Consider the following 24,975-nt stretch of genomic DNA (forward strand, 5'->3'; position numbering starts at 1 on the left):
AATCATCAACCAGTTTATTACCATCCTACTCCTTATTAAAAAAAAAAAAACCAGCACACACTCTCTGGCAGCAATTACCTGGACCATGGCACATTGCCAGCACAGGCCTGTTTGGCTCATTGCTGCCATTTGGTTTTTAAATGGCAAAGAATGGTTTACACCATTTTGGAGGAGCAGGTGTAGTTGTGCTAGCCAGTACGGGGCCATGGTGGTGGGACCTGGTCCCAAGGACCGAGGTAACATCACCTAAGGAACAGATTCCTACCAAACTCTCAATTTGCACATTTTGTCAAATCTAAATGAGACGGTCCAAGGACTGGAAAACCCACCAACACTTTGAGGCCCAAAGCTCCTGGCTGCAATCACACTCCAGCCTGATGGACACCTGTCCATCATCACACCCAGTAGGGCCACCAGCCCAGCCCAGCCCAGCACCAGGCCAGAACCTACTCCCCATCCTGATACCTGATCAAAAACCATCGGACAAGCCACAAAAAGCTACAATCAGAAACACACCCAATCCCAGTACTAGGGCCTGTAATCTAAAACCAAAACATTGCCCCAGCCTGGCCACCTTTCCTCCTCCCTGCATGATGTGAAGGGGTGGGGGAGGTCTCATACACCTCACATGGAAGGACAAAAACAAACCCATCCCAGATATGCCCAGGCTGAATAAAACCAAAAAACAACTCATTAAATGTAATAAGCAGCCTCTTCATCTGACACTGCCTTGTCCCAAATAAATTAAATTCCTTTTCATTTAGGCAGTACAGGAACCTGACAAGCAACCTTTACCACCGACACGCCAGAGCTCAGGAGGGGGGAAAATATGAAAGAGAAAACAACCCACACAACTTACAACAAATACAAAGGCAGAATCATTTCAAAACCCCCATAAACTTCCCCTCCGCATCCTCTCACGGCCAGCCCGCTCCTTGCCCCGGTGCCCGCGCCGCGGGGGCCGCGCTGCCGGGAAGGACCGACGGAGCGAGCAGAGCCCCCAGCTCACCTCGGCGGGGCCGGGAGAGCGGGGCCGAAGCGGCGGCGGGCGCGGGAGCAACTTCCGTAAAACAAGTGAAAGAAGCAAAGTGAAAGAGGCGGCAAGCCCCCCGCCGCACCGCACCGCACCTGGTGCGGCCCCCGCGCCCCGCTCCGCTTGGCCCGCAGCCCGGCACCGCGCACCCGCCAACAAAAGTTTCGGTGCGGCGGCCCCGCGTCCGGAGAGACTGCGCTGCCCGCAGCGCCGGCCCCGCGGCTCGGAGCGGCACAGCTGCGGAGGGGCGGCCGCGGCGGACAGCGCTCCGCTCCGCACCGCCCGGCGCGGGGGCACCGGCGGCCGCACCGACCGGGGGCTCCGCCGACAGGCGGGCGGGGGGCTGGGGGCAGGAAAAGGACAATTGTGCTGTACTTACCATAGTCGGAGAGACGAAAGCCGAATTCACTTAAATAATCAACTTTCATAATACTTAATTAATACCTAATTGCAGCTGATTGCTCCCGAATAACAAGTTGTTTAAAGCACTGATGTCATTGCCGTGCCGGTCCTCCCCGAGTCACTTTGGCAGCGGGGCTGGGGGCGGGCGCGCCGCGCGGGGGGCGGTGACTGGCGGCCGGCGGAGCCGCCCCCTCGCCGGGCCCGCCGCCGGGGGCAGGTGCGGGGCCGGGCCGGCTTGGATCGGGTCGGGTCGAGTCGGGTCGGGTCGGGGGGCAGCGGGGCAGCGGCGGCGGGGTTACCTCGGGCGGGTTCGGAGCGCGGCCCTCGCGCACCCCGCGGCGGTCCCGGCGTGGCGGGGAAGGAGCGCGGGGCTGCTCCGCACGCAGGGCCGCCCGCCGGGACCAGCCTGGCCGCGGTGCCCCGCAGCCATCGCTGCCGGCCGCCGCCGCCACCCGCCCCGCGGCCGCGGCGCTGGCTCCTTCGGAAGCCCCGGAGCGGCGGGGACGGAGCCGCCGGCGCGGAGCGGACCGCAAACCACGAGGGGATGGAGGGGGGCGCACGGGGCCGGACGAGCGGCAGCGGTGCCCTGGGTACCGGGCGCGGCAGGACCCGCGGGCAGGGCATGGCGGGTTGCCCCAGCACCGCCGTCCCACGCGGGTCCAGGCTCGGCCGTGCGGTGTGGAGCGCGCCTCGAGGAGGACTGGAGCCCTCGGGGCACTGGTGGCCGCCACCTGCGGGTGTCACAACCCTGGACGCATCTTGCCCTCAGGAAGATCACGGCGCTCTACCCCTAAACGCCGGGCCCACGGGAGGCGGGGGGAAGGGAGCACTTTTGCAGTGAATTTCCTCATTTTTTTGGCTTTATTTTTTTAAGTAGCAAAGAATGCGAGGGAGGTTCTGAGAGGCGTGTTGGGTAAACACAGATATAAGCTTCTTTCTTTAAAACAAACGAGCAGATTATTTACCTGATTAAATAGGTATTTTGAGCAGGTTGTAGGCTGTTTTTGTGAACACACCACGTTTGGCTACAGGATTTTGGCAGAGCTAGGCTCCTCACCGGGGTTCATACAGAGCTGCCCATGGACTTACCAGCTCTTAAATCCTTTTTATAGGCAGAATTTTATGTGCTTCCCAAAGGAGGCCAGCATCATTACCCCACTAGGGATGGGGAAACTGAGGCACTAGTGAGGGAAGTGACTCGCCAGAAGTGGCTGGACAGGTTAGTCACAGGGCTGGAAGGAGCCCAGGAGTGTTTGGCTCCATGCACCAGGATGTGCTGCACCCTGATAGTGTCCTGAGCCCAGAGACGCAACACAAACTGTAGCTCATCACCTCAGCAGTGCTGCATTTGCATGGACAAAAACACACAGGCAGCAATGCAGGCCAGAGGGCAGGGAGAGGGAAGAGGAGAGGGGAGTCATTTGTGGAAACCACAAATATTCTGGCTCCTCTCAGAGAAAAATCTAAACAAAGTCTAGTGAAATGGAGCCATCCAGGGACCTTCCAAGCCGGGAAGCACATGGGGACAAGTGTCAGGCAGGAGGCAAGTGTGCCCTGCCTGGGGGCTGCCCAGCCAAGCAGCACTCCTGAACAGAGCCCTGGACTGGACTCACCTTCCCACTTGGTGCAGCCAAGCTCCTGCTTTATCAGCATTGCCCCGATTTCCCCACTCACTGCTTTCTAACCACACCATCAGCTCCAATCAGCTGTCACCCCATGCTGCCTGTACAATCCTGCCTGTCTGCACTTCACTCGGCCCCAACAGCCAGCCGACATCCCTCACAATCCTCAGCAGAGCCTGCCCTGGTCCCTACACCTGAGTCAGGCACTAGAGCACCTGCCAAGGAACATCCCACCCTGCGAAGTAATGGACAGAACCAGAACTGTTTCTGCAGGCTCTGTAACAGCTCAGTTTGGATTCAACACTTCCTTCCAGGTTTGAGTTTGCTGACAGGTCCCATAAGTTCACTGCACTTTATGTCAGATATCTTCCTTTTTGCTTCTTCTGTGAACTTAAGATTTAAGGAGTGGGAGTTCTGCCCACCACCACTGTTCCCTGAGAAAGTGGGCCCCCACTGGATCTCCAGTTCCTCACAAAGAGGAACACACTTTCTAACATGGATATGTCACTACGCACACACAGTCCCACAGACCCTCTGAACATACCTGTTCTTCTACGTGCACCAAGCTGAGCACGTTCACACATCAGTATACAAATGTTCCCCACCCCTCCCATCCCAGCATGCACACGCAACATGCATATGCCCTCCACAAAGAAAATGATACTCTGTGCTCACTTACATTCAAATACACACATATCCATACACCACGACACACATGAACCCACACACACAACCTAAATACACCTGGAGGATCCCCTCCACAGACTTCCCACTGTCCCTCCCACTCCTCCTTGCAGGAACAACTTGCCAAGGTGTTTTTTCAGGTGAAATCCACGCCCTGCAGCTGATGCAATGGCAAGGCCTGATTTCCTATCTCAGCAATCTCCTGTCACAGGATCAGGTTTTATTTCCCCATACTCCCTCCTTTGCCTCTTACCCAAGGAACGTTGGTTCTTGCCTCTCTCAAGGGCTCTGAAGCTTTCTGCTCCTGTGCCCCCCATAGGGGTGGCACCTCCCCTCCTTCCCTTATTCCTTCAGGGTACGGATCCACTCTGAGGAAAAGCTGCCTCTGACCGTGCCTGAAGGGGCTCCCGGACCCCCTGCTCTCCAGGAGCACTCGAGGGAAGGCAGCACCCCTCACCCTGCTCTGAACTTTGCTTCCGTGCCACGGTGAGAGCCGCCCCATCCGCTCCAGCCACATCTGCCCTTCCGTGGCAGGTGAAGAGATCTCTCTCTGCCCCCTTCCACCCTCCCAGGGGCACGAGGAGCTCTTGGTAATTAATGTTTGCCAGGTGCTCAGAGATCCTCCGATGAAAAGTGCAATGGGAGGGGGAAGGATGATTAATTTATTATTATTACAGTTTAATGCTTTCCCCGCAGTCAGTGTGCCAGGGCTGAGCAGGGGGTGAGTCACACTGAGATGTGGGACATCCCCCTTTTTGTGTCTCTTCTACCTTTGTTTTTTATGCTTAGCCCATTTTCTTGGCAGTTTCTCCCTCCTTAGCTGGAGCTGGCCTGGGGGCCTGGGACTGTGCTCTGGATTCATGTGGGATCAGGGCGCTGGCTCTCAGATTGCAGGTTGGAGATCTGGCAGTGCTGTGCCCCTCCTCCTGCTCCTGCTTGGGGAGTCTATTAGGCAAATGCTCCTGCCCTATTTCTGTAATTTTGTTTGATTTCTGTTTCGTCAAGGGAGGTGCCCAGAGGCCTCGGGGCCTGGGCGGCAGGAGCAGACAATCCATGCTTTCTTTCCCTTTCCTTCTCTTTCCCTCCTTCCTTCTCAATTCAGTTTCAATCACATTATTGGCACATGGCTCCCAGAACCCCTTGCCAAAGCAGCTGTGCTAAGTCTCAGCGTGCTGGGGAAGGCTCTGCTGGGAGCAATTCTGCCATTTACTGTTCTTTTGGCCTCAAACAGTTTGACACCAGGTCCCCACCATGTAGCTACTGCTTTCCCAGGCACCCCACAGCTTCCAGCATCTGCTGGAAGCCAATGCTGCTCATCTCTTGACCACTGCCCAGAGGGAATGACTGCACTGGGAATGGGCCATACAGCACTGAACGTACACGGCATGTGCTCCACAGGGGCCCAGGAAGACTTGGGGGGAAGGAGTGGCAGGGGTTTGAATGCACTAACAATTAGTTACAATTTACTGCAGCAATTAAAAGTGCAGCCTGGGGATTTCAGGGTGAGGAGGTAAGGGCATAGTCATACCCAGGCAGCAGGTCCTATAGGGAAGGTACCTGGCACTCAAAAGCAGGTGCTCTCCCTGCAAAACCAGCAAATGCCACCCTGAACCATCCTGAACCCCACAAAGCCCCTGAGCCCGGGCTTGGCAAAGCACACAGCTGGCATGGGAAACTGCTGCCCAAGGATGGGTCCCAGACTGCGCAAGACCAATTTCTGCAGTGCATGGGGCAAGCGCAGACAGAAATGGTGATTTCTGATTTCTGTCCAGAGGATCTGCAAGCCAGCTTGTACTCCTGCAGGGACATGCAAATGAAAGCGTGAGCACATGCCACGTGCATACACACGGAATCGTGTAAATGCAACGACACAGGAAGACCTGTGCATGGTCTGGATTGTCCTGCAGCAGCCAGGACAATCCAGCTGGATTGTCATGGATGTTTTAGCAGAGACTGTCCTGCTCTGGACACATGTGGAAGGCCTAATGGCATGCAGATGTCAAAGGGCACTGGGTAGAGAGGAGCTGCCACTCTACTTACTCTACAGGGCAATGACTTGCTCCCCCCCCCAGCAACTCTATCCTGACATGGGCTGGACAGATCTGTAAAGGCTCCCAAAATGCAGCCCAGGCAAGTAACAGAGATGGGGCAGGTCAAAAGACAGGCTGGATTTTACAGGACTCTGACACTGTGGAGTAGGGCTGGTCTCCATAAATTCACTCTGGATTTAATGCGGCTTGGGCACGGGCAAGAGGAGAAAGGAGGGAAGGCAGAGGGAATCTGGCACGTTGTCTGCTCTGCTCTACCTGCCGCATCACAGGCAGAGCCCGTGTCACCCCTGCTCCCATGCAGGGCACTGAGGCAGGAACAGGACACTGTCAGGGACTGTCCCCAAAGGAGCAGTCACTCATTCATTAGAAGTGACAATGAGGGGAGATGATGGAGGAGGTGAGAAATGGGCATCAGACCCAGGACTGCACACAGTGGGGACTGACTGCTCTTCCTCTGAGACGTGACAGCAGGATCCCCACCAGAGCCCGGGGAGGGAAGGCAAAGCATCCCCTCGTACACAAGCAAGGTGGTGGTGGGTGCATTTCGAGAGCTGCCCGCGATGCAGTACGCGTGTATCCGCGTGGGCTGGCCCTGCTTGTGCAACGGGGCTGCCTGAGCTTCAAGGCTGCTGACACAGGCGATGTGCCAGCGTGCCTGCCAGGGGCTCCGAGCGAGGCGGGGACGCGCCAGCGCCGCGGGTGCACGCGCAGCGCCGGGGGGACCGGTATGCCCCCGAGGGCACGGGGACACCGCCGTGTGCCCGGCACAGGACCCGTGTGCCCCCGAGGGCACGGGGACACCGCCGTGTGCCCGGCACAGGACCCGTGTGCCCCCGAGGGCACGGGGACACCGCCGTGTGCCGGGCACAGGACCCGTGTGCCCCCGAGGGCACGGGGACACCGCCGTGTGCCCGGCACAGGACCCGTGTGCCCCCGAGGGCACGGGGACACCGCCGTGTGCCCGGCACAGGACCCGTGTGCCCCCGAGGGCACGGGGACACCGCCGTGTGCCGGGCACAGGACCCGTGTGCCCCCGAGGGCACGGGGACACCGCCGTGTGCCCGGCACAGGACCCGTGTGCCCCCGAGGGCACGGGGACACCGCCGTGTGCCGGGCACAGGACCCGTGTGCCCCCGAGGGCACGGGGACACCGCCGTGTGCCGGGCACAGGACCCGTGTGCCCCCGAGGGCACGGGGACCCGCCGGGCAGGGGCTGCAGAGCCCGTGTGCCCCCGAGGGCACGGGGACCCGCCGGGCAGGGGCTGCAGAGCCCCGGCGGAAGCGCGGCCGCGGCCCCCCGGAGCCCTGGCAGGGGGCCGGGGCTGCGGGAGCAGCGGCGGGCGGTAAGTGTGAGGCAGACGCAGCGATTGCATTACTGAAGGAGCCCGGGCTGGCAATGCCGAGCTATCGTCCCTGTAATCCTGTTAGCCAGCAATCTCCATTCCGAAAGAGCTTCATTTCTTTGTGAATATTTGTAAACTAGATATCTAATGGAAAATTATAGGAAAATTATAGTGAAATTCATGACGAAGAAATCCGATTAGCCCTAATTCAATTATGCCATCTTAGCCCACACAGCACATTTCCCATTTTTTTCCCATAAATACCAATGCCAGGGGTCCGGGTAATCAAATAAAATTGAAAATCATCTTCCCATTAAATTCAATTAGCTGCAATTTCTAAAGCCTATCAGAGATTTTAATTACTAAATTATAAAATTCTCCAATGCTAAATTGAAACTAAAAAAATTGCACATCCTTATATTTCAGAAGAAAAAAACCCAGCAGAAACCTTGAAAAATACCCTTCTCCTCCCATCAACATCCACGTGAACACGGGTCTGGGCAGGCTTCACCAGAGAAATGAGTGTAGAGGGACATGAGCCAGGCCTAGGAAAGAAGGTGGCTACCTCTGGGAGAAAGAGTGTGGATATCAGCTGAGATTAAAACCTAAAATCCAGCCCTAGTTCAACTGAGCTGGGTTGGAAGAGGGAAGGGGAGAGGCTAGCAATCTGAGCAGTGTCTTTGCTCCCTTTTCCCACACGAGCTCCTCAGTTCTGGCAGGTTTTCTGAGCTGCTGTGCCAGGCACCGGTGACAAGCCACCACGCTCCCGCAGCTAGTGAAACAGCAGAGACTCTCTAGGAGCTGGAACGAGCTTTGCCTGCAAATGGGCTCAGGGAGGCAGTCCCTCGAGTCTCCATGTGCCAAAGCCAGGGCAGAAGAGCTGGTGATGCCCAGAGGGAAGCAGGAGGGCAGATGCTAGCTTTGTGCTTCTGATAAAACTTCTTGAATAATGGCCATGCAAGCCTGGTCCTGACACTGAATTAAGGGAAGCTGGAGCCCTCAGTAAACTGATTTAGCTTGAAGCACTACTTCAGCAAACACGTGGGATGTTCCAGAGGAGGGGGATATAATCACCCTTCCCTGATAGCACAGGGAACTCTCAGAGTTCACAGAGGTACCAGGCAGGCAAGCCCATCCCTAAACTGTTCTTTATTCAACAACTACACCAAGCAGGCAAACCGGGAAACCAGCAAAGCCTGTGCCTACAGATGCTCTCTTCCAGCCCTGCTTCTCTGGGGACCAGCATGGCACAGTGAGGTGTCGAGGGGCAATTAACTGTGTGAACAAGCAGTGGGAGGAGAAGGGAAGCTCAGCTCTCCAGTTACAATATCTGACCCTCCACGAGGCAGCAAGAGTAAGGATTTTCTGACACTGCTTTTATGCCAGAGAGCACTTTTGCATGGTACCCTAAAGGGTTTATTCACGTGCTAACATAAACGAAGCCAGTTTGTTCTCATAGCTCTAAATAGAAGCTCAGGTTGCCCTGAACCAGGCCGATACTTGGTTTAATTTACTGGGCACCCGAAAGTTGCCAGCAGGGAGTTGCCCGCAAACAGAACAACAACAAAAAAGTTAATGATCTGGGCTTTTTCTTTAATAAATAGGCAAACTGGCTGAGCCGGATTGTTGGCTGGGATTCGTCTCCCCTTTATCACCCTGGAGCTTCTGTGACACATTCTCCAAATCATCAGCATTTTGCAATTTGAGGTTGTTACCAAATAGTATTTTTTTGCCAAGGAAGGGAGAAAAATAAATTAATAATTAAGAAGCCCAAGCAGGGAGAGGCTGTGGGTTGAATGGCGCTGCCACCTCCGCGGGGAGTGCTCAGGCACCTGGCAGCCTGCCCAGCGCGCACCTTGGTCGCTGTCTCACCCTGGAATGTGCTGCTGGCACCCAAGTGCTACTTGATTTTACTATGAATTAATCAAAGTCTCTTTTGCAAACGTCTAACACTAAATCAGCACTGGCTGAGCTTCCAATGCAATTCCCCTCTTCCAGGGACTGGTGCAAGGAGATTACCAGCTCCAGGTGAAAAGCTGAAGGGGGTTTCCTCTCTGCACATCTTCTGGTTCTCCAAAGCATCAGCCTCTCCCAGCTGGAAGGACAATAGATTTCCCACAAGTCTCCTCCTGCTCAGAGCAGGTAACCACACAGACATCCAAGATATGCTGGGATAAATCCATCTGTGCTGCCTGACTGGAGTGTAGTTACACCAAAAAGGAATTTGGCATGATTGCGAGCTGACACAGGTGGCAGAGCACTGTACTGGCAGCTTGGGTGTGCCTGTGACCCCGTGTTTATGGAGCTGTGGAAGCATCTCCACACAGGACGACACACAGAGATGTGTACCTGCCTGCGTGGGTATGGCTGTCTGCTCATCTGTGCACATGGATGTGCATGGCCTTGTAGCACTCTGTGGGCACTTGGCTACATGTGTGCAGGGCTGTGCAGTCAGATGTGGCTGCCCACAGACATTCTGTGAGGGTGTTGTTGCCATGTTAACGTGTGCATGTCTCATTTGTCTCCAAACTCGTTGTACTGAGCACCCTCCCTGTTCTGTCCAGCCCACAAAAGGTGGTTTGCCATGGCTGATGATCTGAATGGCATCAGCACATGTCCTTGCACTGCTCCAGCCACACACCACTCCCTGAGCCATGGGCAAGCTGTATTCCTCTCTCCACACTCTGCCTGTCTCAGAGCCCTTTCATATTTTCAGTGCTCACTAGACCGTGAATTCACCTTCATACCAGTTACAGGGTTATTTAGCTTCTCCTGACACTGATAACCAGCAAACTTTCACTGGCAGCTCAGCTCTCTCCAAAGAGACATGCAGCACTCGTCTCTCCCGTGGTGCCCCCACCCACGCACACCCACCAGGAGCACGGGGGCAGATGCCCTAGTAGGGCACCAGTGCTCACCCACCAGCCACAGTCACTTATCCCCAGCACATATCTACACTGTGAAAAAGAGGAACAGAGCAGAAGAGTTAAAAACTGGATGGAAAGAATGAAATAGAGAAGGGAAGAGAGAGACAGAAGGGGAAAAGGGTGATAAAGCAAAACCAGTACAAACAGAGGAGGAAAAACCCCCTAGGACAAGAGAGAAAGGATGCGGGATGGAGGCAGGAAGAGCACAGGAATATACGGTGGGGTTTTCCTCCTGCATACCCCACAAAGCAACACTCTCCAGCAGTTGACACCAACATATCCCACAGCTCTCCTTGAAATCTTAGGGATCAACTAGACAGCCCTTGTACAGCAGCTGGACTAGCTGTGCATGGCTGGGGCACTGCTGAGGAACACTGAGGATGATCAGCCTGTGTGGGAAACATGGTACTGCCCCCAGGGTGCCCAAAGGCCGTGAGAGTGCAGAAACCCCCAAACAGGAGGATGAAACTTCTCTGCAGGGCCAAGCAAAAGGAAGATGAAGTTTGTCCCTCCTCCCCTGTCACAAGGAAACTCTGCTCTCCTTTGCTGGCCCAGAACCACTTCTGCCACTCACCCTCCCACTGGCTCTGAGCCACTGTTGCCTATTTCCCCTACTGCAGACCTGTAAGGCACCTTTCCCCTGCCACAGCCCCTGTCTCTTGGCATCATGCCTTTGGCACAAGGCCTTGATGCTCACCCCTGGCCATGTGGGCTTGCTCCCTGGTCCCCTGCACCTTGCCATTCTGACTGAACAATTCCCAGCTGAAGCAAGTGCTGCAGTGACATTTCACTCTGAAACCAAGCAAGTGCTGACAGCGAGTGGCAGAGCTCTTCTTGGCCCCCAGGGCTGTGCAAGGCCAGACACTGCTGACAAGGGGCTCAAGTTGCTCCACACCTTGTGGTACCTCTTCCCATCTGTGTGGCTCCCCTGGCTCTCCCCCAAGCTGTGCCTGCAGCAAGTCACACATCCCACCACCCATCTCCCATCCCACACAGCCCCTTGGAGCAGACTGACCCCATATCCCAGGAGACAAAATCCCTCCTTCTTTGGCCCAGGGATTTCATCTTGTTCTAACAAAGAGCTCAAGGTGGGGACTTTGTTAGTTCCCACAGCCGTGGGGTAGGAAACACGATTCCTGTCACTCCCCCAAGTGTACAACAATACATTCCCACAAGCACAGGCTGTGCACAGACACAGATCCACACACATAACACGGAACAGCATGGATCTGGAAAGGGAGCAGGTAGGGGATCAGAGCTGCTCTTGTCCCTTAGGCATCTGTTGCTGACTCCACCTAACACCAGAGACTGCAATAAAGACGGAATTGGTGTCACTTTTGGAGTTGTCCATAGCAAAGCCAAGAGCTGGATTTGATGATCCCATGTGGATCCCTTCCAGTTCAGGATACTCCATCACTCTGGGGTTCTATGATACTGTGAACTGCAGGAGCCCAAAGGGATGAGAACAGGGTGGACCAAAGCAGTAGCCCTGGCACAAGTTTATCAAAGCCAAATGCTTTTGGCACAAATTCTTCACACCCAAACACTTTTCCCTGTCCTTCAGCTTCTACAGGATGGTTCCTACCACTGGAGCCTCTGCTGGCTTTGCACGGCTATCCTGCAAAGGCAGATCTGTGGAAAGACAGTAGAAACACCCCTGCTGCCTCACCTGCCCTGGGAGCACACCCCAGGGCCCCTGCTTTCCCCATCTCACCATGAAAAAAAAAGCTCTGTGCAAATAATAGATCAATAGAGCCCCCGCCTCTTCGGAAGGAAAACAAACACCCGGATCACCGCAAATTAGAGAATGTTTCGCTTCACTTCATCCAAACAGGCTGACAATTTTTTTGGGTTGTTGCCACGGTGACAGAGTAACACAGCGTTCAGCCTGTTGCAGAACAATCAATTAAGTTAATGCCTCGGAGTGCCTGTTTACCCTTCCATTTAGGAGGTGCTGCTCTCCCTCATGCTTTCTCTCTAGCTAGTTTCAGATTTCTGATCCTTTGCTTCCTGCTCCTAGTTCTTCTTTATTTAATGTAAAAAAAAGTCCCTACCCTAACTACCTTCTGGCTTATAAGGAGCCTCACACTTTTTGGAATGATTGCCTGGAATAAAGTTTTTCCTCCCTCTGACTCTTGTTATTTCGTGTTCTTCTCTGGAAAAACTGGAGATTTACCTTTACCTTGCACAGTACAGGCCCTGTCCCCTCCTCCTGGTGTGCTCAACAACTTGCCAAGTTTCTAAAGGCCAGCTCTCAACATCCCCTTGGGAGAGTGGGTACCTTTGGAGTAACTGCTTCTAACAAGATGAAGTAACTTGAACTAAAGATCTATGAAGTGATCAGCAATCCTTCCACTATTGCTGTTCTTTACACTGTGAGCTGTAACCACAAATGAACCATCTTGTGCTAAAAGCTATCTGAAAAGGAGAACTACAAAAGGGCCCCTCATAAGAGTCTAGGTCTCATGCTATGGTCCTTGTCAAACGGAACTCCTAAATATTTGCCTAAATGATCTTGGCTTAAGCAAAACTCAACCTAGTGCTCAAAGCATTGTGCTGAACTGAGCTATGGCAAGGAAACTTGAAAGGGGGCACCATGGCTAGGAGACTATGGCAGATCCATCATTGCAATCCTTTAAAATAAAGGAAGCCAAAACATCTCTTGGCTCTGCCCTGACCACCAGCAGTCTGCCAGGCCTTTAACAGGCTCACATGCTCCTGCTACTTCTCTTGTGGGTTTATTTCCTGCCTCACAGGTGGTGTGAGCAGTCACACTTGGCTGTCTAACTTCACTGCCTGTCTGTAGCCACTTTCTCATCCCTGGCCCAGTGAGCAGCAGTAACTGCCCTCCATCTTCCCCAACCCTCCTGCCCTCCTCCTTCCCCAACCCACCCAAACAACACCTCCAACATCCTGGGTGAAAATGAGGTACCAGAGAGTGAAAGGATTCATCCAAGACCAAGCCTGAGATACAATTCAGGGCTCTGTCTCCTGATCTCTCTGCACCTTGGTGCTGTCTTTCTCATCATCACAATATTCCTATGCTTTTCTTTAAAATCTGAGGAAAAGTGTCCATCTCCCCTGTATCCTCATCCTAAAGGAAAAGGCAGAGGCAAGCATGATGTGAAAACAGGAGGATTCCATGATACTGTCTTCTCATCCTGCCACTAGCAACAAGTGCCTAAATGTAAAGCGTACATTAATTTAGTATTGAACAGATGGAAGAAAGCTGTAGACCAAGCAGATACAGAAGAATGGTGCTCAAACACTAGGAAAAATTACAGTAATAGGTCAAATATAACATCTCCTCCCTGCTTCTCAAGCCAGATCCTTTTTCAAGGACTCCACTCTCACAAGCTAACACAAGCCTGCTCAGGGGGGAGCACTGAGGCCAGGTCTGCACGGGCTGCAGGACAGTCATGCCCCAGGTCCCCCCGGTCCGCTCCTCTCCCCCTCCCAGAGAAGTTGTCAGCAGAACCTGTTGGAGCAGGGGCTCGTTGACTGCTCCCTGTCCATTACAGCCTGGATTATAAGCATATTGCACAGTGCTCTCTGCACGGTGCTGGGGAAATCCAATACGCTGAAAGGTTAATGCAATCAATTAGGGTGACAAGGAAGTAGAGTAAAGCCTTCTGAGTAGATGAAAGGGAGAGAGAGATGGAGACAGGGAAAAGCAAAGAGAAGCAGGGGGGGAGCAAAGAGTGGGAGGAGGAGAAGGAGGAAGATGGTATACAGGACTTGTGCTGTAGACCTCAGGGTGCTGGTGTGGCCAAGGGCACCATCCTGCCCCAGCATGGATGGGGTGGTGTCATTCACAGAAGCAAGGCAAGCCATGGGTCCCCAAGGCAGCAGCTGGGCCAGGACTCCCTGTTTGTGGCTTTTCCTGCCATCTCCTGAAGAATGTGGAGCCCTGCTCAAACTGCAGCTGCCCAGGTTGTCCTGACATCAACCTGCTCCCTAAGGGTGATTGCTGGGGGTCTGGCAAAAGTTCCTGTATCTTTCCTGCCCAGGTACCCGGAAGGCATGAAAGAAACTGATAAGGTTTTCAAGGCAAAGGATCTCAGCAAGCCATGGGGGAGCATCAAGGGAGGAGAAAGAGGGAACAGGAAGGACAAAGAGAATTTCTGGCTGTTCATACACTCTGCACACAAAGGTAAGGATGAGCACCATCTCTCTGTAGACTTCCTAGTTAGAAACTGGTCATCATCACTGGCCTCTTCCCTGCACCTATCCCCTCATGTCTGTAAGCATCTGTAACTTAGATGATTCTCTTACTTTTCCAGCCTCCTTCTCAGTGTGCCCACCTGGGCTCTCCTGCAAGGCCAGAGGACAAGCCCCAGCCAGTGCCCAGCTGCAGCAGTTTCACCCCTGCCTGCAGACAGTTTGACGAGGGTGTTGTGGCACTCAAGCCAGCAGCACAGCACGGAGATCCCAGTGCCATAGCGTACATCCTGCTGCTCTGTCCAGCATGGCACAGGCCTTCCCCAGGGCATTCAGCTCAGGGAAGAGCCCCATCCATCCCCTGTGGCCCCCCAAGCTGCTGTTGACTGGCTGCACTCCTGCTCTCTGACCCCCCAAGCAGAGTGGTACTTCATTAACCTGGGCTGACAGGTCAGCGAGCACAGCCCCTTCCTACCACGGCTCCTGCTCGGGCACAGCTCAGCCAGGGAGAACGTGACACCAGCTCATTAGAACAAATTATTACTCTATAACCCCTGCTGCAATGTCCCTTAATATGCCTATTTAGCAAGAGACAAGTCCTGGTGGGCTCCTCGGCATTAAAACAACCTCACAAATCAGCAGAGGCACAAGCACCATGATCTCCGCTTCTAGGGGTGGAGAGAGGGCGGCTGTTCCTTGGGTGGGTGCTGGAGGGGGGCAGAGTCCTGGGCTCTTCCCTGCAGCAAAATGAAGCTTCAGATACTGCTGGGGGATGTTCTGCAGGCAGGGAGTTTCCATCTGGCTGTGGCTCACTGTGCTGCCAAACGTGCCCAAGCTTCAGCACAACCAAGTGTTGTTCCCTCACTGAAATCCACTGAGGAAGTGTTCTGGGATGCCCATTAAACTGTTGGGCCTGTTTTTCTCTGCCTTATCCCTGCCTAACTCTGCCCTCAGCACTACCATCAGTGTCATGTTCTATGTTAGACCTACAAGATTTAAATGTTGCCCTGTGATATATATATGAAGTCAGTGCCTGCCCTTCCAAATCCATCTGCAACACTGCACGTGCTCACTCCTTCAGGTTTACCAGCCAAGCCAAAGAGCGAGTTTGGAAGCTGACATTGATGGTAGGCACTGTGTGCTACCTCCCCATGTGAGGCCAGGCTAAATTTTGGGGGATAATTTGGGGATTTTTGCACATGAAAGTCGTGGGCTCACACCTTTGAAGGGAGGGCTGCCAGCTCTCTAGGACTAATCCAGAAATTACGGAACTGCCGTAGTTTTGGGCAAAGCGAATGAGATATCACAGGCAAAGACAGAAAGGAGGGCAAATGTCAGAGGAAGGCTGCTACTAAACAGGAACAGGGAGCATGAGGAAATCAACCTCCAACCTGACCTTTAGAAGAGGGAAAAGGGAGAAATAAAAGTGTGATTCATATAACAGAAAGAAGTGGCAGCAGTGCCAGGCAGGAGAAAGTGAGAAAGAAAAGTAATGGAAAGAAGAGAAGAAAGTGTGAGAAGTGTGTGATGGTGGGCACAGAGAGGGGCAGGATGAAAGCAAACGAATGGAGAAACGAGGGACCTGAGAGAAACAGAGCGAGGGAGGGCGGGAGGAAAAGGAGGAGAAAAGAGCAAGAATAGCCATGCAGCGAGGAGCACACGGGCAAGGCAGAGTGCTGTAACCAGGGTTGTGAAGCATGAAAAGGGAAGAATCTGCCTGTTCCTTTCAGCACTTGGAGCATGGCGCTCAGTGGTGACCTACACTGTGCCTGGCTGTGATCACGTTTTCAGGGCCACTGCCTGCCGATCCCAAACAATGATGAGGAGCCTTTGAAGTCAGAGAAAGAAGCCGCAATGTGAACTGGGGACTTTTTTTTCCCCCCTTTTTTTCCCCTCCATTTTTTTAAGGTCTGGGGAAAGAAGGGAGGAAAAGGAAGGCCTGAAGTGGTGGGGGGAAGGCTGGGGGAGAGTTTGCAAGGACAGAACAGAGAGTTGCTCTCGGTGGGGTGCCCCGAAACGAGAGAGACAAAAAGAAAACAAACAGTTTATGAGTAGGGCACATGCTGCCTGTGTCTGCATGCCCCACACTGCTGGCCCCCCGTGCTCCAAGGGAGGCTTCTGTTCCCCAGCAATGATGGATGGATGCATAGGGCCATTCAGGCCTGCCATGTAACAGCAGCAGTATTTACATAACACTGGCCTTCCACCGGTCACCTCTGACACTGCCTGGCCCAACTTGGGGCCCCCTCCCACCGCAGCCAGCCTGGGCCCCTCAGATACTGCTCAGACTCAGTCCATGTGCTCCCCAAAACTGGGAGCTGGGGGTCCCCACTGCTGTAGGGATGCTCTAAGCGCACACACCGCAGTGAGTGCTCCTGGCCCCTCTGAGTGCTGTCTCACAGGGCAGAGCACTTCCCACCCTCCCCACGGCCCCTCCTGCCCTCAGACCTGTCTGGTGTCTGGTGATGGAGGGGAAGGAAGAGGAGCTAGGGACAGCAGGAACTGCCTCAGCATGGCAGGCACTTCTCAGTAACCATTATCTGAGGTGGCATAGGGAGTGTCTTACCCAGCACACGGAGATAAGGCATTTAAGAGACAATATTATCTTCCATTTCCCTGGGCTCTAGACCTCTAACTCTTACCAGGCACAGACCAAGTCACCTTCCAAGCTCTAGGAGACTGTGAAGCTGGTTTTTTGGTTTTTTGTTTTTTTTTTTTTCCTAAGACAGACCATGAGGGTCTAGGTAAAGGGAAAACCCAGGAAAGCCCTGATTCTGCTGGACACATGGGAATGCTTCCACACTACCACCATGGTTCTGCAGTCTGAATAGATAAAAATGTGCCAGAAGAGGAGGAGAACATGCACATCACCATCTGAATTATATGAACTGAGCTCAGCAAAACTTCACAGTAGATGGAGACTGCATCCTGTTCAGTGAAAGGACCTTATATCCGTCTCCTCCATCACACATGCATAAAGATAAAGCAGCTCCCTTTCACCAAAATCCTTACACGTTTTTAGCTGTTAAGATAGAGGCAGTAGAAAAGATATTAAGGAAAACCCTCAGTGACAAAATCAGGTTCCCACAACAACTGCTGTAGAAAGACAAAGACAGGATTAGGACACACATATGCCATGTCTGCACTTGACCTTCTTCTGTTTCCATCTCTCTTCATGAGTAACAACAGTCCAACCCCAGAAGGTCTAGTGCAGACATAGCCACAGTGAGCAGGCTGTAAGTGTGAGAGACACACAGAGGAAAAGAAAACCCAGGAGGGAATAGTGACATACCCATTGCAGTCTGAAGTCTCTCCTACCTTTCGGAGATTTCAAGGCCTCGTTTCTTGCCTCGTTTTTAGCTCTACATTCACTTCATTCTGGAGTGAGAAAAGAAAGAATCCAGTTAACAAAAGGGCACACCTGAGTAAAAGACAAGACTCACAAAAGCTGCGTAAGAACATGGTCCAGCATGGGACATTCAGACTCCACAAGGAGCAAAATGCTTTCCTGCTCCTGGCTGTACCCCACACTGGCATGCACCCCACGGCACTTCTCCGTGAAAGAGGTTCCTAATGAAGGTTGGGAATAATTTCACATAATTTCACATTACTGGCCTGAATCCTGCTCCCCAGGTACCAGAGACACACCTTGTGCTGGTCTGCTCCATACTTTGCCCACACATCTATGGCTGCATTCTGCTCCATGTCAGATTTTCCCTTCCCAATCTTCACAATTCCTCTGCTGACCCCTCTTTCCCAGGGGTTGCCCTGCATGCTAAGGGTGAGGCCCCCCTTGCACACCTTGTGGGGCACAAGATGATGGGATGCAAGACTGGGTCCCGTGTCACTGAACCCCCTCATATGCTCATCTGTGCATTTTCCACCCAGGAGAATGCAGAGAGTGAGGATGAAGGAGAAAAGGGACAGGGGAAAAAAAGTCACAGCAAAATACACGAAAAGTAAATTGAATTATTTAAAACCATATGTTCCAAAAATGTGACAGAGCATAAAAGCCGTGCCATGAGACTTCTGGAGGGGGTTATTCTGCACAGGCAGGGTGGGAGGAGAGCTCACAACTGAGGGAAGACTGCTCTGCAGTCAGACGGGGTCTTCCCTCTCCCAGAGCTGGGAGGTGGCCAGGAGCACGGGGTGGCTTCATGCACAGTGGCAAGGGTGCCTGGCCCATTCCTGTAGCCTCTGTTTTGCAGCCCTGCCAAAACAGCTCTCACAGCTGCGCAGGGTGGCAGCAGAATGACAAACTGCCCTGAGGTCCTGCCCAGCGGGCCCGTGGTTGAGTCCAGGACCCCCAGCTGTCCGCACGTTCCCTTCTCCGGGTGCAGCAGCCACTCATCCTTCTGAGACCGTCTTGAGCCCCTTGTAGGACAAAAGTGAGAGGGATTCGGGGGACTCCGTGCTGCTGCCATGGCTCACCCCTGTGTTCCAGGGCCCTGGCACTCTGTGCATGTGGACGACCTCCTCCTGTCACTTATACTCTGCCACTGCCAAAGATAGATGCCACATGTTGGCTGGGACCCAGAGCAGGAAGGAGCTGGTGAGATATCCCAGATGGATGCATGGACAGGAGGACAGAGCCCCTCAGGCTCTCAGAGCCCCAGGCATTACCAGCCTGGCTCCTTCACTCCCACTCAAATCCTGATGCTAAAAAGGCTGAGGGCATAGTTGGACTAACAGCTCCCTGATTTGAGGTGCTTCTCCCACTCTGGCACCCTCAGTCCTTCTGGCATCCCTTCTTTCACCTTTTCCTTCCCTTTGTTCTCCCCTTTTTCCTTGCTCTTTCCACTGCTTTCTCTGCCACTGTCACACTGCTTTTTCCTTCCCTCTCTTTTGTTCTCTCCCTCCTTCCCAAGCTCTCTGCCTGTAACTCTCTGCCTTCCTGCCTTCACTCCCTAACCCCTGTGCACGATCAATTCTTGGGATTGGGTTTTTAATTGTTTTTTTTTTACTCCTCTTCTTTTGGCTGCAGCTTATCAATGATGCAAGAGGAATAACGCCAATTTACTTAGAATGTGTAATCCCCAAATCAGATTGGGGGATTGTATGAGGCAATATGACCTTGCATATGTCTCCATTAAAGCCAGCCAGGCCTCCTCTTGTATTCTGTGTTCCCAGTACATATTTAGACAGATAACGCTAATTGTACTTGACATGTCCTCTTAAGGATGGACTCTTCCCTCCCCCAGCTCTGCTTCCCTGCCTGACAATGTGCCAGAGCTGAGCCTGCTCCCTGGCAGTGTGGCACAGCTCAGCACCTGTGGGAACGGCCGAGTGGGCATCCAGCACAGCCCCCATGGCCAGCCCCGCCCCGGGCTGGCCAGCACTGCACCCGCCGTGTGGGAAGGGGCCAGAGAGGACAAGGACCAGGGGGAGGGCTGCTGGGACATAGTTAATCTGAGATTACACACTGTTACTGTGCCAATTGTGGCTTCCGCAGGAAAAAGCCTTCAGACAAAGAGAGGAGACTTGCTCACCATGAACATCTTTGAAGTCTCCCTCCTATCAAATGATGGGCTTCTACCCCACACCTCTTAGTTCCCACATCTGCTTTGGGTAAGTATTTGGATACTGGACCCCCGATGCAGCTTCTAGGGAACATAATTGGAAAATCATGAAGTCTATAGCGGTTTGGGTTGGAAGGGACCTTTTAAGGTCATATAGTCCAACTCCCCTGCCATAGGCAGGGACACTTTACACTAGACTGGTTTGCTCCAAGCTCCATCCACCCTGGCCTTGAACACTTCCAGGGATGGCGCAGACACAGATTCACTAAGCAACCTGTGCCAGGGTCTCACTACCCTCCCCATAACAATTTTCTTCCTTATATCTAGGCTAAATTGTGCCTCTTCTAGTTTAAAACCATCACCCCTTGTCCAATCACTACAGGCCATGCTAAAAAGTTTGTCCCTATCTTTCTTGTAAGCCTCCCTGAAGAAACACTGAAAGGCTGATTCTTCGCTGTGCCTGTCGTTCATCACTCTCCAGAGCAGACATGCAGGACACAGGAGGAGGAGGAGGAGGGGAGCTTATTCCAAGGAAACCAATGGATCCAAACTCTTCGCCAAAGTGGACTCAGTTTTTTTTTCCCCTTGACACAACATCCTAATTCGACTTTTTCAGTATCTTTCCTTCAACAACCTTTTTTCCTTCCTCCCCTTCCTACCCAGCAACTGCGCATTTATTAATTCATGAGGCACTAATTAGTTCTTTGTTTAATTTTGTGTTAAACAGACTGACCGGAATGATAACGACTTGCAGCGTTGCATTACGGTCCCCAACCGCCCCTGTTTTCTGACAACAAGGGAGCGCAGTGAGACTGGCGTGATGAACCCCAATTCCCACTCCAGTTGCACTTCATTAAGTCAAAATGTGACAAGAAGCTTAGAGAGCAACTTTCAGATCGGATCGCACATAACAATTGGGCAGGAAACTTTCCAAGGGGGAAGCGCGAGAGGCACTCACAGTGAAGGCTGGCACTGCGTGCAATCCCCTGGCGTGCCTGCCTTAAAGGAGCCAGCTCAGGCTGTCCAGGCAGGAGCTGGGGCATGTGCTGGGAGCAGCGAGTGCCAGAGGAAGAGGAGGAAAGGAAGGGCAGCAAGACAAGCCAAAGGCACAGCAGGGCAGGACAGGAGGCATCATGGGCTCCCCTTGTTTCCTTTGCAATGACGGGTTGTGTTGGCAGCCTGTGGGATGGGTTGTGATGAGAACCTTGGAGCACAGGTGGCATAATCCCTCAGTGGGTCACTTCATGAGTTTGAGGACATCTTCAGACACCTTCAAATCCATGCCTCAGTTTCCCCTCTGCAGCTCCACAGTGAAACAGGTGGTGACCCTCAGCTGCTCTTCAATTGTTAAGAACTACACGATTATCATGGAGCCCCTAGGCTGCAAAGGGAGAGGGTGAATCCTGGCATGCACATTGCTAAAATCAGATGGAAAGAGACAGCTCTGACAGTAGGGAGAGGGATGGCCGCCCTCCTGGAGAGGAAGCTGTGCCTCCCTTTAACCTTGCACAGTGCCTGACACTCCAGTGGCACTACCAAGTTTTGAAAAGGTCCCGATCAGTATAGCAACAGCAATAAATCTGATAGACTGCAAAGCAAGCAGAGGAGGTGGTTCACTGAAGGGCAGTGAGATGCAAACAGGAAAGTGAAAAGGGTCTTAAAACACCACCTCAGAGGGGGTGGGGTATGAAAAAGAAAAGGAGACTATCCAAGTGCACAGAACATGGAAGTTTTGCCACAAATCAAATATATCTTCTGCTATTGCAGAGACATCTGCTGTGGGAATAAACCAAGACCACCTAAAAGTGAAATGGGCGGCAAGGTCTCAATGACTTTTCTAGCAAATATTTTTCCCACACTTCTCCTCATCCCTCTCCCTCCTCCCTCAGGATAGGAAAACTCATCCCCTAGTCTTGCTCTGCAGAAACCCAAAGCTCAGATAAGGTCCAAAACACTGGCAAAGCAATGTGAGGGACTCTGAGAGTGTCATCAGGAAGGGACATGAGAGCTGTGGGGGAGTGCACAGCCATATGTCCTGGGCAGGGCAGGGGCAGAGGAGGGAGCCCCGCAACTGAAGCCTCTGAGCCCCACAGGAGACCTGCCGGCTCCAGTCTCTACATGCATTATCAGTGTTGTCACCTGAGTGAGCTATAATCGTACCAATCTTTGGGAAAGAGGCCAGGCTGCAGCAAGGTAGCACAGCATGGTGTTTGCCAGTACACTCACAGCTGAACAACACGCAGATCTGAGAGCAGACGTGTTTGCGCTGGCTTCCATCTTTCATGAATCTGGAATGCAGCAGGGACCTCTGTGACTGACAAAAAGGCTGTTCCTCCATGACAGAAATCCCAGGAAGACAGCACATCCCTCTGATTTCACTTATATATGTGCTCTGGATCCCATAAAAAGGCATTTGTAGATATTAACACTCTGTTGGAGGGTTGGAATGGTGTCCAGTAAGGGCAAATCACCCATTTAACACCTGAAGCAAGGACAACTGAGAGAGTCCAGGATTGCTGGGGACAAGAAACATACCCTGCTGTCACCAGCCCAACAAACTTTCCTGGTTTTGCAGAGGGAATATTCTGGCTGCTCTATAGATCCAGTTGAGCAGCCTCACCCAGCTTTTGTCTCCTGCCACTCTTGGACTGCTCAGCTGAAAAGGCCTGGGAAGGAGAGGGAAACTTGTGTTATTTCCCATTTCTCCCTTTTTTGGCTGCTATTACAAGGCAACACCAGCAGCGCAGCACAAACCAAATCCATCCCCAGTTGTAGGGCTACACAGCTGCCAATGCTCCCAGCAAAGTTTTGTGCTGAAAATTCACAAGCATCCCAAATAGATCATGGTCTGCCCCTTCTTCATAAAACAGCATGCTGAAATGTCCTAGACTCTATCCCCAATCCTCCTTAACTAGGAAAACTCTCCTCCCAGGATTATGGGCCCACTGCCCCCCTTCTTTTCCCTTCCATCTGGCTGGGAGCAGCCTGGGACCAAGCACTCTTCCCAGCCTTGGGAGAACCCTGCAGTTTCTCTCTCATAAAAAAGAAAAATGGGAGCTATAAAAAAGGCAAAGAAAAGAAAAGCAAAGCAAAGGGAAATCACTGCAAAGCAGGAAAAGAGCAAAGCCCCCATCTCTCCATACCCTGTCCCCATTACCTGCCTTTAGCACTGGCTAGAGCCACCTGCTTTGCTGGGCTGGAGAGTCCCCTTGGTACAGTGCTCCCTGGGAGATCCTGCCCTGCCTCTCACCCTGTGTCCTCTGCTCAAACCTGCTGAGCAGAGCTCCATAAAGGTGATCATGCAAACAGGAGGAAGAAAACCAGCACTGGGCAGTAGGAAAGGGACACAGACCATGACAGAGGTAACCCTGGAGCTCAGTGCCCGCTGGACACTTTGGGAGTGCTGGAGCCAGGCAAGGGACAGAGGACTAGGGACAGAGGACCAGGGACAGCATCCACTGCCAGTCCCAGCTTCCCAGCACAGACGGCACCAAGGACCAGGGAAGGCCCTGGACCCCCAGCTCACAGCACAGCTACAGCACAGCCCAGCAGAGCAGGAGGGGAACGCCAAGGGGGATCCCAAGGAGTTCATCTCCTGCCACAGCATCTGTAAAGCATAGCAGTCCCCAAACTTGGCATTCGGCAGCCCTGGGCTGGCTCCTGCTAATTTGCTGTCAGGCTGCCTAAGCAAACCAATTAAAGCTAATCATTAATTATAAAAAAGAGAAAAAGCAAAAGACCCTGCACAAATGAAGAACTGGAAAGGGCATGGGGAAAAGAAGGACAGGAGGGAGAAGAATGAAAGAAGAAAGCTTGAAAAAGGGGCTGTGGGCAAAGAAAAGGGTTTTAAAATCCTGGTGCACAGCCTTGGATGAAATCAGCAGAAGGGCAAGTGGTTTCCTAGGGCAGGGTGGGGAGAGGCAAAGGTGAGGGAATCAGGAAGAACCCAGGGAAAAAGCGACAGTGCCCAGGACGCTGTGGCACATGCTGGGCCAAGGCGGGAGCTGGCAGTGACACAGCCACGAGGCTGGCTCCACTCTCCCTCTAGGCCGGCCCCAGCAGGGCCCTGCCACGGCCAGAGCAGCCTAAGCTGCATCTGACAGGGGATCGGGCACCTGCCTGCCTGCAGAGACAGGGCAGAGGAGGACGAGGGTGTAGGAGAGCAGAGCAGGTGAGGAGGCACAGCCAGGGGTGCCGGGACTGGGAAAGCGCTAGGCGCGGTCCCTCCATGCCGGGGTTACCGGCTCTCCCTGAGCAAATATCTTCGATGGCGATGAAAAATGGGGCATTTATGAAAAGCCCCTGATTATGCAGATTCGGCTGGGGCCCTGGCTCCGCGGCCGTGGCTCCCGCTGGCTCCCCACGAGCTCCGGAGCAGCAGCCGGCAGCTGTCGGCGCAGCCCCCGCCGCCGCCGCCCCCGCGCCTCCGTTTGTTCCAGGCCCCGCACACACGCCCGCTTCCCAACGCCCCTTTTGAAGAGCCTCAGGCCCACGTCGGGCTGGCGGATGGCGGAGAGGTGGGGGCAGTGCCATGGAAACGGGCTCTTTCCTGGGGAAACGCGCTGCTGCCCCCCTCCTCATCCCGGGTGCCCCCTTTGAGGAGCTGTCAGGACCCTGAGTGAGTGTCACACGACCCAAGGACCAGGCGTGACCAAGCCTATTTTCTGCCTCAAATTTGATTGATTAAAAAACTTTTTAGGAAAACCATGTTAAAAGAAAAAAAAAAAAAAAGAAAAAAAAAGAAAAAAAAAAAGAAAAAAATTAAACAGAAAGGGACAAGGGGGTGGAGGAAAAGGGAAAGGCCTCAGTGCTGAGTTTCCCTGGCAATAGCACCAGGGGACAAGTGTCAGAGGCATATAAACAGCATAACCAGGCCAAAAATAAAGGTCAAAGGAAGCATGAAACTTAACACAACACTGATTAAGATAATGATGAAGCAGGGGACCCTAGAAAAAAAATAAGTGTGACACACAGAAACATGCACACAGAAATGCTCCAAGGGATGGCCAAGAGACCTGGTATGTGGGACGAGTACCTGATTCCCTCACTCCAGGACTTGCTAGGCTCTGGGGGTACCTGGAGAAGAGTGGAAATGGAGGAAAAGCCCAAGTGGAGAATTTGAGAAGTCTGTGCTATCCCCCCAGGCTGGTTGCTATAGGTTGAGCCTGCCAAACGACAACAAGCCCCAGAGCCAAGAGGTCCCTCCCATAACACAGACACTCTGTCCCAGCCA

General features: G+C 53.2%; 1 protein-coding gene across 7 annotated transcripts in view; it reads right to left on the bottom strand.

The window, feature by feature from the left end:
- CASZ1 (castor zinc finger 1) overlaps positions 1-24,975 on the bottom strand; it is a 196,890-nt gene that overhangs the window by 86,457 nt on the left and 85,458 nt on the right. For 2 of the 7 annotated variants that reach the window (XM_059866819.1, XM_059866822.1), the window contains exon 3: positions 17,542-17,601. Coding sequence is in view for 3 of the 7 variants with exons in the window: in XM_059866818.1 (XP_059722801.1) it covers positions 1,413-1,461 (49 nt within the window). In the remaining 4 variants the exon portion in view is untranslated. Of the gene's footprint in view, positions 1-1,412; positions 1,571-17,515; positions 17,602-24,975 lie in introns of those variants that run through there. The other 5 variants (XM_059866824.1, XM_059866820.1, XM_059866818.1 and 2 more) reach the window with 4 other exon arrangements.

This window comes from Haemorhous mexicanus, chromosome 23, assembly GCF_027477595.1.
Source record: "Haemorhous mexicanus isolate bHaeMex1 chromosome 23, bHaeMex1.pri, whole genome shotgun sequence".
Lineage (NCBI taxonomy): Eukaryota > Metazoa > Chordata > Aves > Passeriformes > Fringillidae > Haemorhous > Haemorhous mexicanus.